At 45.2% G+C, this 24,059-nt stretch overlaps 1 protein-coding gene across 1 annotated transcript in view; it reads left to right on the forward strand.

The window, feature by feature from the left end:
* The window catches only part of spata17 (spermatogenesis associated 17), a 429,942-nt gene that overhangs the window by 183,606 nt on the left and 222,277 nt on the right, over window positions 1–24,059 (forward strand). The window contains exon 9 of the mRNA XM_038811880.1: window positions 20,810–20,942. Coding sequence (XP_038667808.1) covers window positions 20,810–20,942 — 133 coding nt within the window. The remainder of the gene's footprint in view (window positions 1–20,809; window positions 20,943–24,059) is intronic.

Genomic DNA, 24,059 nt, shown 5'->3' on the forward strand with positions numbered 1-24,059 from the left:
GTAACCGTTTCTTGATAATTATGGCACACCACCTGACCTGCCATGCCTCTGTGTCCTGATTTCCTTCTGTAATTAGTTATAAATATTATAATGATATAGAAAGGAAAAGAAAGACTCAGACATATAAATTGTATGAATGGGGAAATTAAAATATTATAAATAAACGTAAAAATGTTTCATTATATTGAACGTGTGAACTTTTTAATCATAGCATGGAGAAATTTGACATTGCAGAAAAATAAAATTAGTTTTACATGGCCTGTTGTTTGGCAGTAATTATGACTTAATCCACGGTTTAATAATCCAGTTATACTTTATTCAAAAGTATATAACCTTGACATGCATTTTTGCAGTGACAAAGTAAGTAAAAAGTGGAAGTTCATATCAATTTAGCATTTTCGATTTGATTTCTCTGTGAGATCTTTGACATTTCACTTGGTGGAAGATTGGAGGATCATTGACACCAGCTTCTTGCTTTCAGCATTCAACTGCACACGTGCAGGCACCAGAAGCTCCTGTAAGTGTCACAGCGTAATGATGATGAATGCTGTTGGGCTGTCTTGCCATGACTGCAAACACAAAATCTAGGCCTGTGGCATTGCTTGTAAGTGACCATATTTGCAGATTTTAAGGGAAATTCCTGTTAATCAACATACTGTCTTCCTGGCTGCATTTTCCATATCTACTTCACGTTCCTGTTCATTTTCCTCATCCTCTTCTGCCAAAGCTGCAGGCCAACCTTTCTGGTCTTGTGACTTATGAATGTTCCCTCTCCAAATTGAAAAATTATACCAGAAACAGCAGATGTGAACAATTATTAGCACCTTCTGAGAACTGTGGAGCAGTATAGCAGTTGGTCTGGCCAGACAGAGGAATCTGTTTCAACATTCCAATTGTATATTTAATCATGATTTGGGTGGAGGTTTTAGCTACATTGTACTTTCCTTTACCCTCTTTTTGGGGGTTCTTCACTGGTCTTCATAGCCAATATGGCATCAGAGGATAGCTGTTTCCTAGTAGCCAGCAGTCTAATGTACCTGTTTCTTGAAATTGTACTTATACAGTGGACCAGAACACAACAAAGGCATTCTGGATATTGTGAAAAAAGGAACAATTTAAGTGAATAACATCACAAAAATAGTGTTTGACAATAAGATGGCCAAAAATAATTTCTGTGGAGGAAATTTTCTGTATTCACCTGTATATTCTATATGTACTGTCTATTGTCACCAGTTCATTGATGGACTGAAAGCTTTCTTATTCATATATGCCATATGGTTGTTAGGTGCCTTGATGGAGGAGACCCTCTTGCTTGATAGCTGCTGAAATCCAAGTGGTGATGTATGAAGGTTGTGAACCTAAGTGGCAGCAGGAAAAATAAATTAAAATTATAAAACTAACCCAGCAATGCCTTAGAACCACTTACTTTTACATTGCTATGCTTTTAAATAATTTTCCTTATTATTTCCCAGTACAATGTTGGATACCTAGTGTTTTAGATCTGTTTTGGCATCGTCATCCTGCATGTCTGTACATTAGGTAATAATGTGTAATATGTACCTAGGCTGCTTCAGATGGGAGCTTCCATCACCCATCCCAATACCAACTAAAAACAAAGAAAAAGTAAGAATTTGTATTTATATAGCATCTTTCATGATCTCAAGATGTCCCAAAATGCTTGACAGCCAATATGGTACTTTTACGATGTATAATGGATGAAATGTAGCAGCTAATTCATGAGCAACACTATCCCACAACACCAGAGAGATAACAACCAGACAATCTGTTTATTTTAGTTATGTGGTTAATGGTTAAATATTGGCCAGTGTACAGGGAAGAACACACTAGGCCGCCTTCAAATTGTATCTTTTGATCTTTTAGAGCCACCTGAGGGGGCAGATGAGGTGCAGTTTAACATCTTATTTGAAATATGACACTTCTGATAGTCCAGTGTCCCTCATCCCCTCAAATAGTACAATGTGTTGTCAGCCTAGATTATATGCTCAAGTCTCTGGAAATCAGAAATTTGAACTGGGCAGAGAATAGGCAAAGATCAGTCGGGACCGATCTCTGCCAAATTTCACACATCATTACATTCCGTCGGCAACCATTTTCAGATGTAATGAGTCTAAAATTGCCCCCTATAACTCAAACACCAGTATGACCTAAGATAACTGAACACAAAGACAGTAGTAATAGTAACATAATTATTTATCTGACAATCTAACAATTTTTCTTTACAGGTGATAGACTGAGTCACTTATGTTTCAATTCAGTCGAGGTTACGTACTTTTGAGCCTACATAGATGTTTTGTGATGCTTACTGTGGTGAATTGCTTACACTATATGGAGTGTCAGAGACCAAGAGTGATATATTTGGGATTTTTGACAGAGGTTGGCTGATCTCATTTCACTGGAAGCTCTTAACAGCTATTTGGATGAGGTGACCTTTGTCACCAACTCCTGGGCTGGATTCAAACCTCTACCTTTATGTATGAAGAACAGTGTCAGACTGCTTTCCGAGGGTACTGCACCAAACAATCCACTAGAGAAAATACACACTGTTTTAAATAGAGCTGAAAAGAAAGAAAGATGGACTGTTCCGATTTGAACAGGATGGCAACTGCTACCAGAGCAGCCGGCTCACAGCATCAGTTCCACATATTCTGGGACATTGGGGCCACATTAATTTTTGGTGATGTCTGTCCCATGTGCAAATTAGCATTCCTAGCACTGTAATCTGTCTTGTGTGAATGCTGTTTTCCTCATGAGTATTTGTACACCTATACACTGCTCTGATTTTAAAAAGGCAATGCTCAACTTTCATGAGATTTTAAATTCATTTTGCTTTATTTCTAAAATGACATCCTGAAATGGAAATAAAATTGAGAAAATTAAAGTAATATTCTATTAGCAAAGCATATTTATTAATTAATATTTGCATTATTCCACAATTACATAATTTGATGGGGTCCACCAATACCATCCTGACTTGCAACTAGAACATAGAACATAGAACATAGAACAGTACAGCACAGAACAGGCCCTTCGGCCCTCAATGTTGTGCCGAGCCATGATCACCCTACTCAAACCCACGTATCTACCCTATACCCGTAACCCAACAACGCCCCCTTAACCTTACTTTTATTAGGACACTACGGGCAATTTAGCATGGCCAATCCACCTAACCCGCACATCTTTGGACTGTGGGAGGAAACCGGAGCACCCGGAGGAAACCCACGCACACAGGGGGAGGACGTGCAGACTCCACACAGACAGTGACCCAGCCGGGAATCGAACTTGGGACCCTGGAGCTGTGAAGCATGTATGCTAACCACCATGCTACCCTGCTGCCCCTATATAGCCATTCCTTCTCTGTCGCTGAAGCAAAATCCTAGAATTTCCTTCCTAACAGCACTGTGGATGTATCTACACCAGATGAACTGCTGTGGATCAAGAATGTGGCTCACCTTCTCAAGGGCAATAAAAGCTGGCATTGCCAGAAAAGGCACACATACCTGGAAATAATGTTTTAAAAAGGCTATAAATGCAATTTCAAGTGGACAATCAAACTATCTTATGCCAGTGTCTTTCTCCAACATTCGAGTTAAACGACTTGACAAATTAAACTTTAATTCTTTTTTAAAACACACTAATCTATTCTCCACAGTAAAAATTGTTTTGTAATGGCAAAATAAAATCAAACTAGGTATAGTCAATTGAGAAAGCATTTATTGCTTTTTAAATGATTGATTCATGAATGTTTATTATATTGTTTTTCCACACGTAAAGTAGAACTGCTCAACTATTCTTGAAATAAGTTGTTTTGCTTTATTATTGAAACAAGCGAAACTAGGATTTAAATCATAGTCATTAAATACAATTGATACTTTCAGGAAAAAAAAATAAAGTAGAAATGGGAAAAGATGTATATTAGATCTCTGATGGAAATCATAATCTACTTAATACTAGAACAATGGTACACAGCAGTGGCCTGTGTTTTACATAAGGTATTACTTAGATTGGAAACATGCTGATATTGTAACCATGGAAACAGACCAATTTTGTCTAGCTTACAGGCGGAAGCAGGAGGCAAGAGGCTACTATTTGCCAACTCATGCTGAGGAGAGAAGAAAATATCCAAATATAAGAAGCAATGATGTCTATTTCCAAATTATATATTTCTAGGTTCTGTTAATGACTACTTTGCATGACTTAGAGTGCTGATGGAAGCTTTCTATCACTAAAACCAAGTTATTGTTGAAACAAATCATTAATTATTGATTTTGAAGGACAACAATCATTGTATTCTTTTACTTTTTAAATTTCATTTAAATGATATAGGTGCCGCTGGCTAGGCCAGCATTTATTGCCCATTCCTAATTGTCCTGGAGAAGGTGGTGGCGTTTTGGCTTCTCAAACCGCTTCTGTCCCTGCGGTGTTGGTATACCCACAGTGCTGTTAAGGAAGAAGTACAGGCTTTTGACCCAACGACAGTAAAGGAATGGTGATATATTTGCAATTATATACTCCCATATATTGCCCATCTGCAATCCAGCGTCTTTGTTGAATAAATAACAAAATTATTTATTTGAGATCATTCTTGTCAGTGTTAATTGTTTTAATTCATTTTAATTCCTCTATCAACATTACCCAAGTTCCTGGGTAATTCACAAAAAGAAGACACAAGGCTTGAACATATTCTTTTTGTTTGAAGAGAACTGGTCATGTGTATGAATGTATGTCACTTCCAGCAAGTGTATATGAGCAATGTTTCGAGCTTGAACGCTCATCTCAAATTGGTTGTTAGTGTAGCTATTAGCACATTCAGGATCATTCAGCAAATTGCGGAATCACATCTAACAATAGGGTGGGATTCTTCGTTAACCAATGGCAAAATCGGGAAAGGCGATTGGGCGGAGAATCGGTTCCGACGGCAAAATCCCAGCAGGCGCCGATTTGAGGCTGCATCACAATTCTCCATCACCTCGACAGCAGAGTCAATGCATTCCAGAACGCCCTTAACACCCTTTGCATATCATTAGCAGGACCGACCCGGTATTCTCCGGGGCCTACGCGTGTCTCCTCCTCTGATAGGCCGAGTTCCTGATGGTGTGGTTCACTTTTACTTTTGAAAATTGTGGAACTGGCTTCATAGCTGATGAAGGAGAGAGAGGAGATAGGGCCCAGAGAGGAGTGACTGCAGGTGCCGGCCCAGACACTGGCTGTGCTGGCTGGGGTGGGGTTGGGCTATGTTGGGGGAGGGGGTATGGGGGGAGGAGAAAACATGCCAAGCGGCCGGGGTGACCCCCCCACGGGACTGGAGCGGTGACCAGGCACAAACTGCCATTACCGGGGCCTGCAAGGCAGCCATCTTACTGTGCACCCTACGGACCACCCACCTAGGCCCCTGGTTCTGCAGAGCGACACCAACCATATGGGCGCCTCTACCCATGCACCCCACCTCTCATCACACCCCACTTGGCCGCCACCCGCTGGCGGCCCACCTAGGGAAACACCCACAGTAGCCCCTATGGGGCCGTGGTGCCTACCCCTGATGGGGGCAGTGGCAGCCAACGGTGCCCCTGGCGTCCGACATGCCAAGAGAATTGAAAATGAATATCGCTAATTGTCACAAGTAGTCTTCAAATGAAGTTACTGTGAAAAGCCCCTAGTTGCCACATTCCGACGGCCTGTTCGGGGAGGCTGGTAAGGGTGCAGAGATGGAGGTGGGGGGGGGGGGAAGGGACATGCAGGGGTGGTCCCGCAGTGCCAACTGGGGCCACCATGTAGCTTGGTGGACCTGGTTGGGCATGGGGGTATGCACCATGCTAACACAACAGCCTTTTACCCCCTGCAGACAATGGATGATAGAATTCAACTCGCCTTCCTCCTAGTCGCCGTAACCCTGGGGGGATGCCCTGGGACTGTTCGGGCTGGAGCTGCTCGAGGAGGAAGAAGCTGCAGCAGCGGAGCGTACAGCAGCGGATCAGGAGGCAGCTCCCAGAATGGAGAGCCGATTGCCCAACAGGTCAAAGAGGAGGAGATGCCAAGGAGGTGCCACATGAGGCCTCGTGCACCGGCACCACCTGTCATTCGAGGACCTGCCGGACTGGGCATGCTGCTGAAGACTCCAGCTGAGCAGAGAAACAGTGCAACACATCTGTCAGATGATGGCACACCTGGCACTGCGGGGGTATGGGGGGGGGGGGAAGGAGGATATCCACTCCAAGGTGACGGTCACCCTGAACGGGCTCATTTCTGGCGCAAAGTAGAGACCTGTCCGAGATTTCACAGACCTCGGTGCACAGGTGCATCCATGCAGTCACAGAGGTCCTATCTGCCCAGGTACTTCAATACATCCACTTCGATGTGGACTGAGCCCACCGGGATGCCCGGGGAGCAGGGTTTGCTGCCATCGACGGGATGCCCGAGTCCTGAGGGTGATTGACGGGATGCATGTCCCCCTATGGGCACTTGCAGATAACAGGCCGATGTACACAAACAAAAAGGGGCTCCACTTGATGAGCGTGCAGCTGATTTATGACCATCAGCACCTACGCATCATACATATGCCCAATAGCCGGGAAGTGTGCACAACTCCTTCATCCTGACACTCGACGATTCCTGGCACGTTCGAGCCCACTACAACGATGCCCATACAGTGGCCAGGTCCGTGATCGAGCAGTGCGTCAGCCTCCTGAAGATACGGTTCAGGTGCCTGGACCATTCTGGAGGAACCCCCCAGTATGATGCTGAGAGAGTTACCTGCATTGTTGCTGCCTGCTGCATCCTCCACAACATACCACATCAGAGGGGCGATGCGTTGGAGGAGGAGGAGCGCCAGGCCTCGACGGATGAAAAGGATGTGGGGGAGGGTGAGGGTGGGCAGGATATGGGGCCTAGCCAGACACTCCGAGGTGTGACGGTGTTCCGGCACCTCCCCTGATCGTGTCACTGGAGTCACCGGCACGGGCCCCATCACCTCCTCCTCTCTCGGGGTACCCGATGGCCCCAGCTACTCCATGGGATGGGGGTGCAAGCGGAGCTATCCCCTGAGGTTTCCCAGCTACCTGACATTGCCAGTCCTGGAGGCCCGCTCTGGGCTCGACCAGGTTTCACATGCTCGTGGGCATGGAGCACAGGGAGTGGACCATCTCAGGTGAGGTGACTGTCTCTGGTATGGTAGAGGGTGATGGGATAACTGTGTTGGGATAGCTGTGACAGAACATCCAGGGTCTCCTGAGTCGCGGGCGGAGGGCTGGTGTCTGAGCTTCTTTCAGCATTGGTACCAGGCGCACGGAGGGGCTCTGGCTGTGGCATTGGCTGGGGACAGGGGATACCAGATGTACCCGCCCCATTCCCAGCAGATGCTGCAAGACACAACACAAGAAGCACGATTAGACCGCACAAGCCGGGGGGGGGGGGGTGATGTGGGGTTGAGGGCGGTGTAGACGGTGAGGGTGGTATGGGGGTTGGCACACGGGGAACCTCAACTAAGCGGGGGTCTCACTCCCTTGCCCACGGCCGAGCTCCACCCCCGCGACCTCCCATTCGTCCGGGCCTCCGACCACGTCCAGGACCCTGTGCTCAACCATGGTTAACCGCAGGTCCGGCAGTCCCCCTCCGGTCTTCTCCCGCTCCCGGCGGTTGTGCACGGCCTCTCCTCGGAGGAGGGGGGGGGGGGGGGGGCGCGACGACTGAAGATAACAGTGTTGGACAGTTCAACTCATGTAACCCAGGGGATGGGTAGCTGGTGCTCAGTGGCCAGGGCACCCGGCCATGGCAATTGGTATGGGTAACGGCACGTGGTGCATCGGCAGTCCTCCTGGTGGGCGGGTAGGGTTACTGCCAGGGAAACAGTGCTTCCTATTCAACCTGGCCACCCTGAGGAGGTTGTGCTCTTTTTTTGCGGCACTGCTGGCCGGTCCGGACTGTGTTGCTGCGGAGTTCATGGCCTCTGCCACCTGCACCCAAGCAAGGCAAACAGCAGCAGCTGGCAGCCTCCTTCCCAGGCTGGGTACCGGGCCATCCTCCGCCACATCCAAGAGGGTCTGCAGTGTGGCATTGGTCAACCTCGGGGCTGCTCACCTCGTTGCCATCTTGTTGGCTGGTTTGGTGTGTGTCGGGAGTGAAGTATGCGGCTGCTGCTTGTCAGCCCCATGAGTGTCAATCGCAAAACCGGCACCATTTCTCATTGGAACCGATTGTGTTCCATGTGACGCCAGTGCTAGCCCCTTAGCAGGAGCAGAATTGGTCCAGGTGTGGTGCCAGTTTTTCTGTCGTGAAAGTCTACAAACTCTGTGTTGGAGTCAACACAGTCTCAGAAATGGAGAATCCCTCTCTAGATATTTTGGGAATTTAATGGAAACATTTCTTAGTTCATTTTTGGCGTCTTTTTCAGAGTTCCCCACCACTGTCAAACAACACTTAGGGCTGGATTTTCTGGCCACGCCCACCACAAGATTACCATGGACAGGAAGGGGACCATGGAAAGGTCCGTTGACCTCGCATGGGAATTTCCGGTCGAAGGATGGGCGTGGCTGGAAAATCCCACCCTTAGTCACTTTTTTGGGTCCTGGGGAGTTTCTCACTGGTTTAGCCCAATTTAGACCAGGCAGACATGGCCGGCGAATCCCACCTGAGGTCAATGGACTTCTCCATCGCACACGTCTTACCCGTGGTATTTTTGCGGTGGGTGGGGTGGAAGAATCCAGCCCTTAGATTTTTTTAAGCACTGGGGAGATGATCTCAGAGATTGGTCTTTTGAAAGGGTGCTCCAAATCTCTAAATGAGCTTGTGGTGCCCCCCCCCCCCCCCCCCCCCCCCCCCGGGCACAATGTCATCCCCCCCCCCCACACACACACGGACACTACCCCCCCCCCCCCACCCCCAAGTGAGGCACGCTATGGGGTCCCTGGGGGGGGGGTCCCCCTCTACAGGCCCACACGCCCCCTTACAGCCCCTCTCCAGGACTCCCACCTGTCACCCCTCCCAGCCTCCCAGAATGCCCTACTTACCTGCCATGCACCCTGCCAGCCTTCAAATCCCCTTCCACGTTCCTTTCATTGGCATGGGCCCTCAGGCCCTGGACCTTGGCGATGCTATCCTGGCACCTGGGCACTCGTGTTTACATCCTGGCACCCAAGCAGTGCTCATCACCTTGGCAGTGCCACCCTGGCACCTTGGCTGTGCCAAGGTGCCCACATTCCAGGGGTGAAGCAGGGGGCCATGCTGAACCATCCCTGATCACCCAGGGGTCTCCAATGTCCCAGGAGACCCCTGGTGCTGATCCGACTGGTCTACGTTTGTGTGGACCAGTACTGAACGGCGCCGGCTGCGGTCTTGCTGGGGAGGCTGTTAGATCCCAGGAGGCCGGTAGATCCCGGGTAAGCGCACCTAGGTAGGTTTAAACCCTATTCAGGCAGCCACCAATCAACCATCTCTCCTCTAGTATAAATTGTTGTGATCATTTTAAATTTGACATTCATACATTTGTCCTGATGAGTGCAAGAGGAAAAGCTTCAGCAACATGACTATTTTTAGCAATATTCAAGTTCCATACTACTAAGCAACTGTCACTTACATTTTGTTTGCAAATATTTTTCAGCAGTGAACATTTATTATCAAGCTTACACTGAATGTGATTTAAAACTGTGGGAAAGCTAAGTGTAGCCAAACGTCTGTCACCAAATAACACTCGAGCAAAATCAAGGCTGAGTCCTTTTGAATTTTATTACCACCAACTCTTTGTAGTCTGATAAAAGTTCTCTTTTGTATAAAAGTATTGTTCTAGGGGCGGCATGGTGACACAGTGGTTAGCACTTGTTGCCTCACAGCTCCATGGACCCGGGTTCGATCCCGGCCCCAGTTCACTGTCCATGTGGAATTTGCACATTCTCCCTGTGTCTGCGTGGGTCTCACCCCCACAACCCAAAGATGTGCAGGGCAGGTGGATTGGCCACACTAAATTGCCTCTTATTTGGAAAAAAAAGTATTGTTCTTACATTTATGTTGAGAATGTATTAAAATTAGGCTGCCATGTCATCAGCAGTATAAGAGCTCTGCGCATAAGATTTAAATGATAATTATGCACAATCATGATTTACAAATGTCATCCACAGAGTTTAAACATGGAGTGTGTGGTGTTTTTCTATCTTTCAGTGCACTTCAAAATTTTCCTTTTTCCCCAAAATTTCCATTTCTCTGTTCTAGCAAAAGGTCATGGCTTGTAATGCTCTAAAACTCAATAACTGGAAAACTCTCAAAATCAGTATTTTAATGAAGATTTTAGTGGTATATTGATAGAAGTCATTCAAAATCTCAATTTCTTTGCTTTTTAAGTAATAAATATATGTGTAAGTAAGAGGGCCTGCAGCTTCTATACATTGCAGAAGCTGATCGGTTGTTGACCTTGCGGGTTCTCTTATTCCTAAAGCCTGTTCCAGGTAAAACATTTAAAGTAACACATTGCTGAGAACACACAAATAGCTGACAATGCAGGAAAGCAGACAGCCGGGGTTGAATAAATCTAGTTTTAGAAACTTCATGGATTGGATAGCTTTGTATAAAAGCAATAATAGTGCTACATTTCTAACTTTTCAATGTGTTTACGTTCCTTTAAAATAAGTGAGCTGTCTGAGTGGCTTGTCCTTCTAAGCATCTGGTCACACCTGCCTGAGTTTGTAATGGGAATGCCATCACCTGCAAATTCCCACACACCATCCCAACTTGGATCTGTATCACCGTTCTTCAAATGTCGCTGGGTCAAAATCCTGGAGCTCCCTCCCTAATAGCACTGTTGGTGTACCTGCACCACATGGACTGCAGTAGTTCAAAGAGGCAACCCATCCTCACATTCTCAAAGATTGTTGGGCAGGACAACAAATGTTGGCATAGCCAATCATGCCCACATCTTGATAAAAAAGTAATGATAGTTATACATTGTATATTATGTTTTAAACTGGTATGTTCAATAACATTTTATTAACAACATTTTAATAATAATTTTGAGATAAATTGCAATGCTGGAAAAACAAGCATACATTTCCTCTTCTTCCAAATAGGAACTCTTTAATTGAGTAATCTATTTACCTGTACAAGAACATTCCGAGCATTATGCTGGAAACTAACTAAGAATGACAAAAATTAATACAGCTGAAGATTAATCTGATTGGTTTAGAAACAAGTATTTTGTGAAAAATAATCACAGATTAGCTTTACTTTGGAAGGTAATAAAAGCATTTTTGACATGCACAGTAAGAACTTTTCATTGAAACCAATGCACACAATAAAACTTCTGACTTTCTGAGGTGACCAATCCAGATTTGTATTTGAACATGTGAAACAAGTTTAGTTTTGCACTTGTGAAGCCGTGAAATATCTTCTTTCAGCATCCACATGAGCATCAGCAAGCCCAATGGTATTTAGAACTCCTCTGACACTCCACCTTTTCATGTTGGTTAAATCTGTTTATAGAATACCCCCAACTAAGTGTCTAGGGTATAATTTGCAAAATCAACATACACTTTAATTAACATTTGGCAGCCTTCCTAGAAGTCTATTGTTTACACAATTACCACACCTTTATGTCATAACCCTTCTGTTAAATTCTTCACTTAATTTAGAATTCTTTATTAAATAATTACTATCTGTTTGGGGCTGTTGAACATTTGCTACACTATTAGTTCTTTATGATATTACAATAATTAATTAAAACATTGATTTTTCTATTATATTCCCTTTAATTTCTTCTATACTAAGTTTTAGAGGTTTGTGTTTAAGATTTGTACTTGCTACAAAAAACCACTTTCACGTGCAATCTTGATATAATATTGAGTATCAAAATCTATATCTGAAAAGTTGTGGCTTTGTGATTACATATTGATTATCCAATAATCATTAATCTCAACGCTCCTTTGTCATTGAAATAATTTTTCGACTTTCTGTTCTTTGTTTTTGCAAACTACAATCCTTATGACTCTTTTAGCAGTCCTAATAAATAGAGAATACACAAGAGGGACAATGAAATAGCCAGTTTATTCCACGAGTGAGAAAGACCTAATAACTCATGAATGACAAAGTCGCCAGTGAGTTATTAAAGGTCTTCTCATGGGCCCATTGCATTCGTCACTGTCGCGTGGGCAGCCTGTGAAATGGGGTCAGGCTGTTGGTGGGTGTGAAAGTGCAACTGCAGTCACTCATCCCACCCACATTGAAATTGGCAGATCTAGTAGGGTAGCAGGAATGGCATTTTGCTGACAACAACAACTTGCATTTATACAACACCTTTAATGTAGTAAAATGTCCCATAGTGCTCTAAAGTATATTTTAATTATATATATTTTAAATTAACCTTCATATTGGCAATTTGTTGGCATTAGCATTGCAATATTAATAATACTGCTGTCACTAATCGCAAAATAAGGATGTTTTCTTTAAAGCATTTTGGGTACTTTGTGCCCCTAGTGTTATGACATAATAAACTGGGCTATGCATCGTATATCTGGGGGAAAAAGGGATGAAAATGAAAAATAAGATAAAATATTTTTATGAAGTAGTACACTAAGATATTCATTCTACGAGCATATATACCAAATATCCAACGGATTTCATCCAAAAGTTCACCTAATTAACTTATTTCACTCAATTAATTTAATTAAAAATTTTAATCCCACAAATATGAAATACAAGTACCTAACTGCACACAAAATGATATCATTATTTGATTTAAAAATATTTCCTTTCAGGACAAATTTACTTACATTTGCTTTGGTTTATTTGGCTTGACTTTATCAGATTTACATTTTTTGCTTTGGTCAGGATATTTCTCAGGATATTTTGAATGGCAGGGTTTCCCTTCCTGCCATCTGAAGAGTCGGTGGGGAATAGATCCCCACCTGTTTTGACAGCCCTTCACACTTGAATGAGTGTTGATGGGTTGCAGGCGGGACTTCTGCCCCTCAGTTGGAAGGAAGCCCCACCAATCTGATTGGTCAACAGCACTCTAGTTCATATGGGAACAGATGCTGTAGTGGACAGAAGGGAATCATTCTTGTAGACATAGGAGCCTATGTCTTGCGGCTGGATGACAAGAAGGTTTTTGGGGTCCCAGGGAGCTGAGGGTTGGGGGGAGATGCGGGAGGCACCCAGGGAGTGAGTTCCAGCAGTCACCAGACCTGAAAGAAGGGAGAATCCGAAGTTCAAAAGGACGCTGCTGATGGAGGCCTCCCTTCAAAGACCTTCCTGCCCAAGGCCTGAGCCTAATAATTTTCGGGCTTCCTTGCCCCAGCCTAAAAGTTAAGGCTGGGTGGAAGACGGCCTTTAAGTGGCCACTTAAGGGCCTCAATTGGGAAAGCTGAAGCCTTGCCTGGGCTTTCTGAGGCCTTTCCCACCCAAGTGTAAAAAACAGCTGCAAGGTCATAGTGGACAGGAACCCAGAGAAATACCTGTTCCTTCCATCTCATGTTCTCTCTTCCACTTGCCTAAAAGCCCACTGGTGGGAGAGCTTGAAATTCAGACCTTTATGTTTTCTGTTAAATCATTCCGTACATCCTCAACGTCACTCTGAAAATCCTCAGGATCAAAATCTACATATTTTTCCTCAATTTTTGTCAATATTCTAAATATTCCATCATCAGTGTCAAAGGCAACAACCGTATCAAAGATATCACTCTCTGCATTTTCAGTGTCACTGTCAGCATTTTGAGCATTTGTTTAACTATTTAAATATTTGTGATGGACCACAATAGATGTTCTTCCTTCTTGAGCCAATGTAGAGATTTTTTGACGATCCTGTTATATTTTCTGATGCTTTTCAAGAATTCTGATTGTTATTGCTCTGATAAGAAGAACATTCATTGGTTCAGGTGGCTCACTTTAGGGTGGTAGTTGGGATTTTACCATTTGTGCAATATATTGAAGAGACTCTTTTTTTCTATCTAATAATACTAATCACTTATTGTCACAAGTAGGCTTCAATGAAGTTACTGTGAAAAGCCCCTCGTCGCCACATTCCGGCGCCTGTTCAGGGAGGCCGGTACAGGAATTGAACCCACGTTGCTGGTCTTGTTCTGCATTACAAGCCAGCTGTCTTAGCCCACTGCGCTAAACCAGCCTCATCTACTCTTTTGCACCACAATATTCACATACCTCAGGGGCTGGGTTCTCCAATAATGGGGCTATGTCCCGTTGCACTCTGGACTTTCCTTAAGAAAAGCTCTGGCTGAGGATATGGGGCCCTGCACTTCTGGTTGGGAGCCCGCGCATGCAGCGGCCGCACCGTGCGACATGGCGGACTCGGACTGCGGAGCAGCACCAAAAATGTAGGCCCCCCCTAGATCTCGTGCGCTTGCATGTCCATGACGCCCGATCGCTCCCTTGGCAGTCCAGGAGGCCCCTCCCCCGGGTGAACGATCCCCCAGCCCCCCACCAGGGCGGCCACAGACTGAGTCCGCAGCCGCCATCCAACATTCCCGACGGCCGATAGGTGGCTAGAACCATGAGTGGTGGAGTCCAAGGCATGGATCAGTCTCTGAAGACCTTGGCTGAGGGCCATGAGAGCATGGTCCAGATACAGAGGCCCATCACCGAGTTCTTCAACACCATGGTGCAGATAATGATGCACCTTCAGGACTAGCAGCACCAGATGACGTTGAGGCTTCTGGAGCTTACTCCAGCTGCCCTCTGTCCCATGGAGTCACCCAAAGGCCCACGATCACCCGAAGGGAGGAGGAAAAACTGGAGTCCTTCCACCAAGGAGACCCAGGCAGACTCCAGCCCTACTGAATCCCTCCATCATGAAACCGGCGCATCTCAGGGACAGTGGGCAGAACAGGGTGAAAAGGCAGCACCAGTGTCACCTGAAAGTCAGCCAGGTCCAGGCCCTCCAGAGGACACCCTCCAAGGGCATCTCGGGCTACAGGGCACGGAAGGCAGCAGACCGCTCCCACCTCTGATGTGCAAACTGGAGACTCACCTAGATGTAATGATAGGCCTCGTAAGATTAAGGAGTTTGAGGTGCACAGAATGGGCACGGAAGAAGTTAGGTACTAGTAGTTAGGATTTAATCAATGTTTCACCTGTCACAACTCACCAATTTAAAATATTTAGCTCTTCAAAGCATTAATGCCTCCGTCTTTGACCCTCTCCCATAGGGAAAGTTCATCTGCGCATCTAAACTCTGCTCCGCCTAAAGGCCCTCGAAACAAAACCTACAGTGAAACCCAATGAAATCCTCAGTGACAAATATCTTGGAATGACTGCTTCATCTCTCAGTGAACTCTTCACCTTGCCGCTTGCCGCTTCCCCCCCCCCCCCCCCCCATGGAGCAGTGGGACAAAGGCAAGAACCCCCGACCCTCACTCACACATGCACCCAGGTGTCAGGGGGGTGCAGTCTGCAAACAGACAGGAGTCAGACATAAGCAGTACCTGAGGAGCTTCACAGCTTTCCTCACATCGAGGCATCATCACCCTACTGCCTAGACAAGTGACTCAAATCATACGGACAACCAGGGCCGGCCCAAGGCACCGGCAACTCGGGCAGTCGCCCGGGGCGCCATGTGCTAGGGGGCGCCAGACTCGGGTCCCGCGCATGCGCAGTTGGGCCGGTGCCAAATGCGCATGCGCGGTGGCCGCCCTCCCCCAGGGCGGCCCCCTCCGCCCGCCCCCCCCCACCCCTCGGCCCCGCCCCCGCGCCTCGGGCCCGCCCCCCTCGCCTCGGGCCCGCCTCCGGCTCGCCTCGGGCCCGCCCCGGGCCCGCCCACCGCGCCTCGGGCCCGCCCCCCTCGCCTCGGGCCCGCCTCCGGCTCGCCTCGGGCCCGCCCACCCCGCCTCGGGCTCGGCCCCCCCCCCTCCTCCTCGGTCCCCCCCCCCCTCGGTCCCCCCCCCCGCCTCCTCGGTCCCCCCCCCGCCTCCTCGGTCCCCCCCCCCCCGGCCTCCTCGGTCCCCCCCCCCCGCCTCCTCGGTCCCCGCCCCCCCTCGGGCCCCCCCCCCCCCGCGAAGGGCGCCGAAGTTCAGCTTGCCCGGGGCGCCAGCAACCCTAGGGCCGGCGCTGCGGACAACCCAGGCCCATCATCCTGTTCAGATGTCAATGGACCCACCGGAGGGTGGGGGAGGGTGTGGAGGTGGGAAATGTTATGGAGCTACTGAACAAGTCTCTTAGTGTGTGAACCTGGAGGCAATGAGGGCATCTCTTGTCCTCCTGCATTGGTGCACCCTGGTTTCTGCCTGTTCTCCTTCCTCTGGGTCCTTCTCGGGCTCTCCCTCCACTCCCTCCTTCTCATCAAAGGAAAAGGTACGTTCCTCCTCCTCCTCCTCCTCCTCCTCCAGCATGTCACCCCGCTGCTGTGCCAAGTTGTGGAGGGCTCAGCACACCACAACTTTCAAGAGACCCTTTTTGTCTGAAAACCTTTTCTCGGTCAGTAATGAATCTTCAGCCCGTGTGCCAAAGAAGTGAGAATGAGCTCACAGATAGCAGCTGCCAATGGCTGGGGACGTGGACCGACTGGGGAAGCATAGCGCATGATGTGGGGGGGGGGGGGGAGGGTGTGATGAGACTGAAGGTTGCCAGCCTAAGAGGATGGCTGTAAGAGAACCTTTGGGAACTGTACTGAAGAAGTGCCCGCCAGACTGATTGTGACAGTGGAAGAACATCTTCAGGACACAAATGATCACTTAAGAACTGGCCGGCTGGCACTGTGAACCTCATTGTAATGGGGTTCCTCTTGGGTTTTCGGGCCTCCGCACTGGCATCAGTCGGCCAAGACCTCAACGGGTACCCCTTGCCCCTTATGAGCCATCCTAGCAGTCTTGGGTAGTGATCAAAGATCCTGGGGATCTGCGAGTGCCCCAGTATGAAACCGCCATGCATACTCTCAGTGATGCATGCACAGAGATGCATCATATTCATGCAGTGGTCACATACAAGTTGTACATTCAGGGTGCTGAACCCCTGCTGAGTGATAACACGGTGCTCTCAACGCCATGTGTGTCCCATCAATGTACCATCGGACCTGCAGAATTCCAGCGAAGGATGAAAATCCCGCAACCCAGACATCCTGATGAGCCTGGTTGAGGACAAAGTTGGTGTACGTTCTCCTCGTGTCTGCGTAGGTTTCCTCCGAGTGCTCCGGTTTCCTCCCACAAGTCCCGAAAGACGTGCTTGTTAGGTGAATTGGATATTCTGAATTCTCGCTCAGTGTACCCGAACAGGTGCTGGAATGTGGCGACTAGGAGCTTTTCACAGTAACTTCATTGCAGTGTAAATGTAAGCCTACTTGTGACACAAATAAAAGATTGATTGGTAAGAAGTTTCTGGGCTGCCTTGCCATTCATGGCCACAGGCCACCTCCACGTGGTGCAAGGTTTGCTACCACAAGGCACAGCTGCTGTACTGTCTCCTTGTTGAGATGGAGTCTTCTGCGACACTTGATGGCTGACAGTTCCAGGACAGACATGTGGCTCCTGTGAACCTGAGGTCGCCGTCTCTGACGGCTTCTCTTCGGTAAGATGTGCATTCGGCCCTTGAGCATGTCCAGTGGCCCCCTGTCCTCGTGGCTCAGGCTGCTCCTGGGTTGTGCTTCTCGGAGTTGGTGGAATCTGTCCGCCTCCAGTGCTGCTGTCAAAATAATGACAAATTCTACTGGCTCCATCCCAAAACAAGTCAGTAACCTGGGAGAGAAGGGAGAAAGACAGAAAGACAGTCAGTTAGGTGATCTATCCCATGACCCTCAAACCCTTCCAACATCCATTGGCCTCCTGATCCTGAAAGCTAACAACTCTACACCGTCTCCAGCATCCAGCGCTACCTCAATCCTCTGCTGCACATCATATATCATTGATTGACTGGCCATAGTCACTGTCCTCGTTCCTTCAGGGCCGCCTATGGGCTTGGGTCTGGTTCTTCCCTCCCTTTTTATCAGTAGCAGTGGAGTCCATCATTTGTTGGGGCAAATGTACGTCCATGTGTAGTTTAAGGGCTATTAATCCCTCAGGACATTCATGTGGTCGCAGCTGCGAGGCTCGGCACTATCCATCCTGGAGCCCTGCCCCTAACCTTTATCCCTTGACACTTAAAGGTTTCAAGCCCTCAAATTGACTTTGGAGACTGTGGGCAGCTGACATTGCTGAGGGTCAAATGATGATGTCTAATTAGTTGGACAAGCAATACTTTTAAGAATGTTAGCGAGCATAACCAGTCTCTGATGCAGAGAAAGGCAACACTATTCAGCTTTGTCATCTCATGATCTAATTACTGTCATGCCTTTATATTTAAGACTCCTGCGAAGTTACTGCATTATCTCAGGCAGCACGGTAGCACAAGTGGCTAGCACTGTGTTTCACAGCGCCAGGGTCCCAGGTTCGATTTCCCACTGGGTCACTGTCTGTGTGGAGTCTGCACGTTCTCCCAGTATCTGCGTGGGTTTCCTCCGGATGCTCCGGTTTCCTCACACAGTCCAAAGACTTGCAGGTTAGGTGGATTGGCCATGCTAAATTGCCCTTAGTGTCCAAAAAGGTTAGGAGGGGTTATTGGGTTACAGGGATAGGGTGGAAGTGAGGGCGTAAGTGGGTCGGTGCAGACTCGGTGGGCCAAATGGCCTCCTTCTGCATTATATGTTCTTTGTTCTATCTCAGACTGAAAACAAAATGGCCATTCCACCACCACCACCCCGTGGAGAGAGTTACTCACCTCCTGGTCCACTTTTTTAAAGAGTAATAGAAATGGGATGAAAGCTTTCAGTGTTGCAGAAAAAGCAGTGCTGTATTCATATGACGCATTCACACCAAAATGTCACCAGCGCTATTTCACTGAACTTGGTTCTAAGTGAGTTGTCTGATGAAATGTCAGTGAGTTCTTCCAAAAGCTTTGATGGGATAGAGGGTGGCAGTTTAGCTTCAATATTCTCACTAAAGTGGTCTGTAGCCCACAGGTATAGAGCAGATTATTCAACCACGAGTTCTGGAAAATCAGTATTATTTAGTCGGGATTTTTCTCCTCACGTTGGAGCTGACAAACATAGTTGTTGGTATACTATGTCTGACTAGGGGTGAGTCCTAATATCTGTCTCCTGAGCAAAAAAAAATTGCGCACGCTTTTGTATTTTTATGTTTAAGATAAAACATGGAGAAAATGCAAATTATGGGTGTGAGTTGGCAGTTGAACCATGAAGACATTAATTTGTCTTCACACCGTCAAGTCTAGGCAGGATTAATGTGCAGAATCAATATGCCAACTCCCAGGAACTGGACTACCTTGTCACCCCATCACAGGAGACGGGTAATAGAAAATTGGTCTTTTGCTGTGCATTGTGTCCACAACAGCAAAATAAATGAACTTCCAACAAGTGTGGTATTCCAGTTAACATTCCTGTTAATTTCATTTCAAACTCAACTATGCAGAGATCTATTTGACTTTGATTGAGTGATTTCATTTGCATTGGAAAGATGGCTCACAGTGCCTCATGGATGTACACTTTTGAGTTGCTAGATCGGATTGAAATCAATCCCATTTAGCAGTGGAAGTGCCACACAACACAAAGGTATCCTCGATGTGAAGATAGGACTTTGTCTCCACAAGGACCGTCAGTGGCCAATCCTACCAATACTGTCATTGGCAGATGAATCTGCGACAGGTAGTTTGCTGAAGATGAGGTCATGCAGGTTTTTGCCTCTTGTTGGTTCCCTCCAAAAAGGAAAAAACAATACTTGGAAAAGAAGGGCATCAGTAAAACTTGTCCAAATTGGTCTTGTAAACCTTAAAATGGAACTCAAGTGTTAATAATGTCTGTGTTGATGATTTCTACTGGGATTTGAACTGTTTTTTCTTTCTGGGTCACCACTTGCCGAAGACCCAGTCCAGAAGCTATGCTTTTTAGGACTCGGACAGCTTGGTCAGTGGTGTTGCCGAGCCACTCTTGGTGATGGACATTGAAATCTCCCAACCATAGTACATTCTGTGCCTTTGCTACCTTCAGTGCTTTCTCCAAGTTGTGTTCAACATGGCGGCGTACTGATTCATCAGCTGAGGGTGGGTGGTAGGTGGTAACATCAGGAGGTTTCCTTCACAATGTTTGACCTGACGCTATGAGGCTTCATGGGGTCCAGTGTTGATGTTAGAACTCCCCGCAACTCCCTTCTGACTATATACCACAGTGCTATCACCTCTGGTGGATCTGTCTTGCTGGTGGGACAGGATGTATCCAAGGATGATGATGGTGGTGTCAGGGACATAGTCATACTCACAGAACCATACCTTGCAAACAATGCTTGGCTTTTGCTTGACTAGCCTGTGGGACAGCTCTCCCAATTTTGACACAAACCCCAGATGTTTTTAAGGAGGACTTTAAGGGGTTGACAAGACTGGGTTTGCCGCCGTTTTTTCCTGTACCTAGGTCAATGCTGGTGGTCCGTCCAGTTCCATTCGTTTTGGTAGGCTTCGTAGTCATTTGATACAACTGAGTGGCTTTTTAGGCCAGTTCAAAAGGGCATTTAGAGTCAACCACATTACTGTGGATCTGAAGTCACATGTAGGTCAGAGCAGATAAGGACATTAGAACTGGTAAGGTACACAAGAGAAGCACAGCATAATTTTCCTTTCCTTGTGTAAGCATATCTGATAATTCAGTTCGGAGTCAAATTCACAATCCACCATTATTTGGATCAATGCATTGGTGTGCCAACAGCTTGTGTCAGTTTGCCATCTACAAGAAGTAAATTCTCTCACTACTTACTAACAAAAATACTATGAGGGATTTAAGTTTTTAATGCTTTCCATGCTTTCAATAATTGTTTTCTCATATCCTATTTAGATTCCTGCCATTCAGCAATCCAAATCGGCACCATACCTATCAGCCACTTCTTCATACTAGCACCGAATATGAACCTCTTGCTTATGGAACTAAGCACTTTAGAGCAACTGAGGATATGCCAAACAAGAATAAGGTAGGAAAGCAGTAAAATAACACAGCTTAGCTGATGTTTCTTGTATTTCAACAATCTAACAGTAACTGCCGACTGGTTTTTCAACATCCATAATCATCAATAAAAGTGTGAATTGATTGTTGTTTGTATGCAATACCCATGTAACATTTCAAAATATGTTTATGATTTGGTGCTGTTGCAACTGTTCAGGGTGTTAATTAAGAATTGTTATGAATTTGTCATATGCATTGCTTCGAAACCATGAGAAAAGGGAAAGGCTGATTTCTTGAAGGTGAGTTTATCAATTTACAGCACTTCATCTGAATATCTCTAATAATAGCAAAATCAACGCTGATGATATTTATCAATTTGTGACCTGACTGGAACAGTTGAACAAAATGGCTTCTTGGGGAATGAAAATAAAATATGTATGTGCAACTTGACAGCTCATTTTTTAATACTCATTTTTGATATATCGAAGGAATACCAGCTAATTACAGTGCACGTGTGTTCCTTTCAGTCACTGCATCTCCATTATTTAGTAGCAGGAATGAGATTTCTCAAGCAGTTAAATTTATCCTTAACCAGCATTCATGACACATATTGTATTCATATAACACAAAACCTTAGAAGATTTGTACAAAAAGATGAGGAATATCCTTTTGTTGCCCAAGACCTTCAGTTTCTAATAAACAATACTTCAGGAAAATTGTGAGGGTGATGTCCAACTCAGTCTTCCATTTTTGCGTGGGAAAAATGTGTGGTCGATTTGTATATTTTGCATGAGCATTTCAGTAAACAATGTCTGCCAAGAATGCATCGGATGCCATTTGAGTTATTTTTTGAATCAACTTTGCTCATCTATTTATTTGCATCTACTTTTCATGTGAAAAACTTACACACAGATCAAAATACAAATGCAAGTGCACACTTTGGCATAACTTTGACCATTAGATTTCATTGTCGTTAAGCGGCTCAGCATTTCACCTTATCTGACAATTTAAGTTGAGCAAAGCTATCTTGTTTTATAAATTCTACAACCCATTACACTGTGATTCACAGATAAGCAACTGCTCGGAAACTTTAGAGGTGAACAATGGATGATCTGCAGTAGTAATTTGCATCTTGTAAAATCTATTCCAGTGGTTAAATTAAATGAACATCATAAACCTTACAGCTGACTGATTTACATATAAACGTGGCAAAATGGTGGAGTGGATGGAACATTCAGAAATAATTATAATAATGTTGATTCTTGGTAAAATTTCATAAATCAATTTATAAATTCAAATTAATTTGTGATAATCATTGTTTAGGAACTTGTCTGCAAGTTTATCTTGTTAACGTTATCCTACTTCTTCCAACTAAAATTTTTTAAATGTTGAAAACAATAAATTTGTGAATACACTTTTATAAAATAAGAGTGTTACAAGTTTGTCAATTGCGCACCAAAAACAATTTAATTGGTTGGACTTAAACCCTTCATGTGATACGTGACTAATTCAATTTGCAACACCCCACACTACATATTATTCTTATGCTTTAGAATAGTTAAAACAAATGTCTTTTGGTGTATTTAATTTATTGCTGCTAACTTCACCACTTTGGCTCTGAATATCTAGACTGGAATTAAAGAGCAGAGGGCAGCGACATCAATAAATAAATCTGCAGTCGTAGTGTGGTTGTCTCACCAAAAATGCAAAGTTTTGAAAAGGGTTTTCTTTCAAATGCAATATTACACCACAAGCAAAGTTTTCATATTAAAGCTTAAAAATATGTTCAAAAAGTAACAGCAGGGCAATGCAGGTTTAAATATCTCAATTCATCATTCACTGAGGAAAGATCATTAAAACAAATCAGCAGGAAACTATCTTAGTACATTATGTAGAACATAAAGTCAACTTTTCTTCCTCAATAGTTGTAAAATAGAGTGGGAAGTAGAACAGATCATGGATTTAATGTTGCAAAACCCTGGTGCAGAAACATGGGTGCAACTGTGACTGCTTGCCCATTGCAACTGATGATTGAAACTGCTGTCAGTGGCATCCTGACAGTAATGAACATTCGGCTTAACGACCGTGATTATGATTATCATAATTGATGTGCAAGTGCAATGTGCAGGGATCATTACAGCTGAACTTTACAGCTGTGAAGCAAGCTTTGGTTATGGATAATTGTACTTTTACATGTTGATTGGGATGAAATATGCTTTCAACAGACAACTTTGCATTATTCTTCAAGGCCCTGTCCATCTTTTAATTGTTTGCATCGTCCAGGCAAAACCACGGCCATAAAACTCCGATTTTGACTGGTTAACTCTGAGCACTTTAATGTGCTCCTTTGGACCTAGAAGATGGAACAAAATGGAAATGTAATTTTTTGTCCTTCATCTACTGGAGTAGAGTTAGAGAACTTTAGATCAGTGTCTTTTATAGAAACTATCAGCATGTCAATGCACCTAATTTGCAAGCTGCTCACGTTAAATTGTACACCAAGCATGCTATAAGATCATGTGCAAATTAATTGCTTTGTGTCTTACATTATTGTTGCCTCAGATGCAGTTATTGCAAACGATATTTGTAAAACTTTCCCTATGGATACAAACCAGTTTAACTTTTATATATGAGTTTTTGTTACAATGCCCTTGAGGAAACCGTAAACCAGAATAACCAAATTCACCAAACAACCATCAAAAGAAGAAATTATCAACAAGATTCAACTTTTTGTAGCTTTCACTTTAACACGACACAGAACCTACAGAAATTAAGCATTAATTAATAGGAAAATTATACCTCAAATAAAAAAGGAAAATTTCACTTTAGTCAATACAACAAAAACACATCTTACTCACCCGCAATATGTCTCCTTCAGTATTATGTAGCTACACAGTCGCAAAATGTGCAAAATATCCTGTAATGCAGGATAATTACAGAGCGCTATTCAACAATAGCTTTCATCTCTGATTTTCACAAGCACATTTATCATTAACTAGGCGCACTTCTATAAACCTTCTCTCCTTCAAGTCATTACAGTCCTGATGGTGAAGCTTACCAGAGATTCTTTTCAACCAACCAACAACACCCTAAATAATCATTGGGTCACTGCTGGGAAAACACCCAGCTCTTTAGCATTTCCAAG

Source organism: Scyliorhinus canicula, chromosome 1 (genome assembly GCF_902713615.1).
Source record: "Scyliorhinus canicula chromosome 1, sScyCan1.1, whole genome shotgun sequence".
Classification (NCBI taxonomy): Eukaryota; Metazoa; Chordata; class Chondrichthyes; order Carcharhiniformes; family Scyliorhinidae; genus Scyliorhinus; species Scyliorhinus canicula.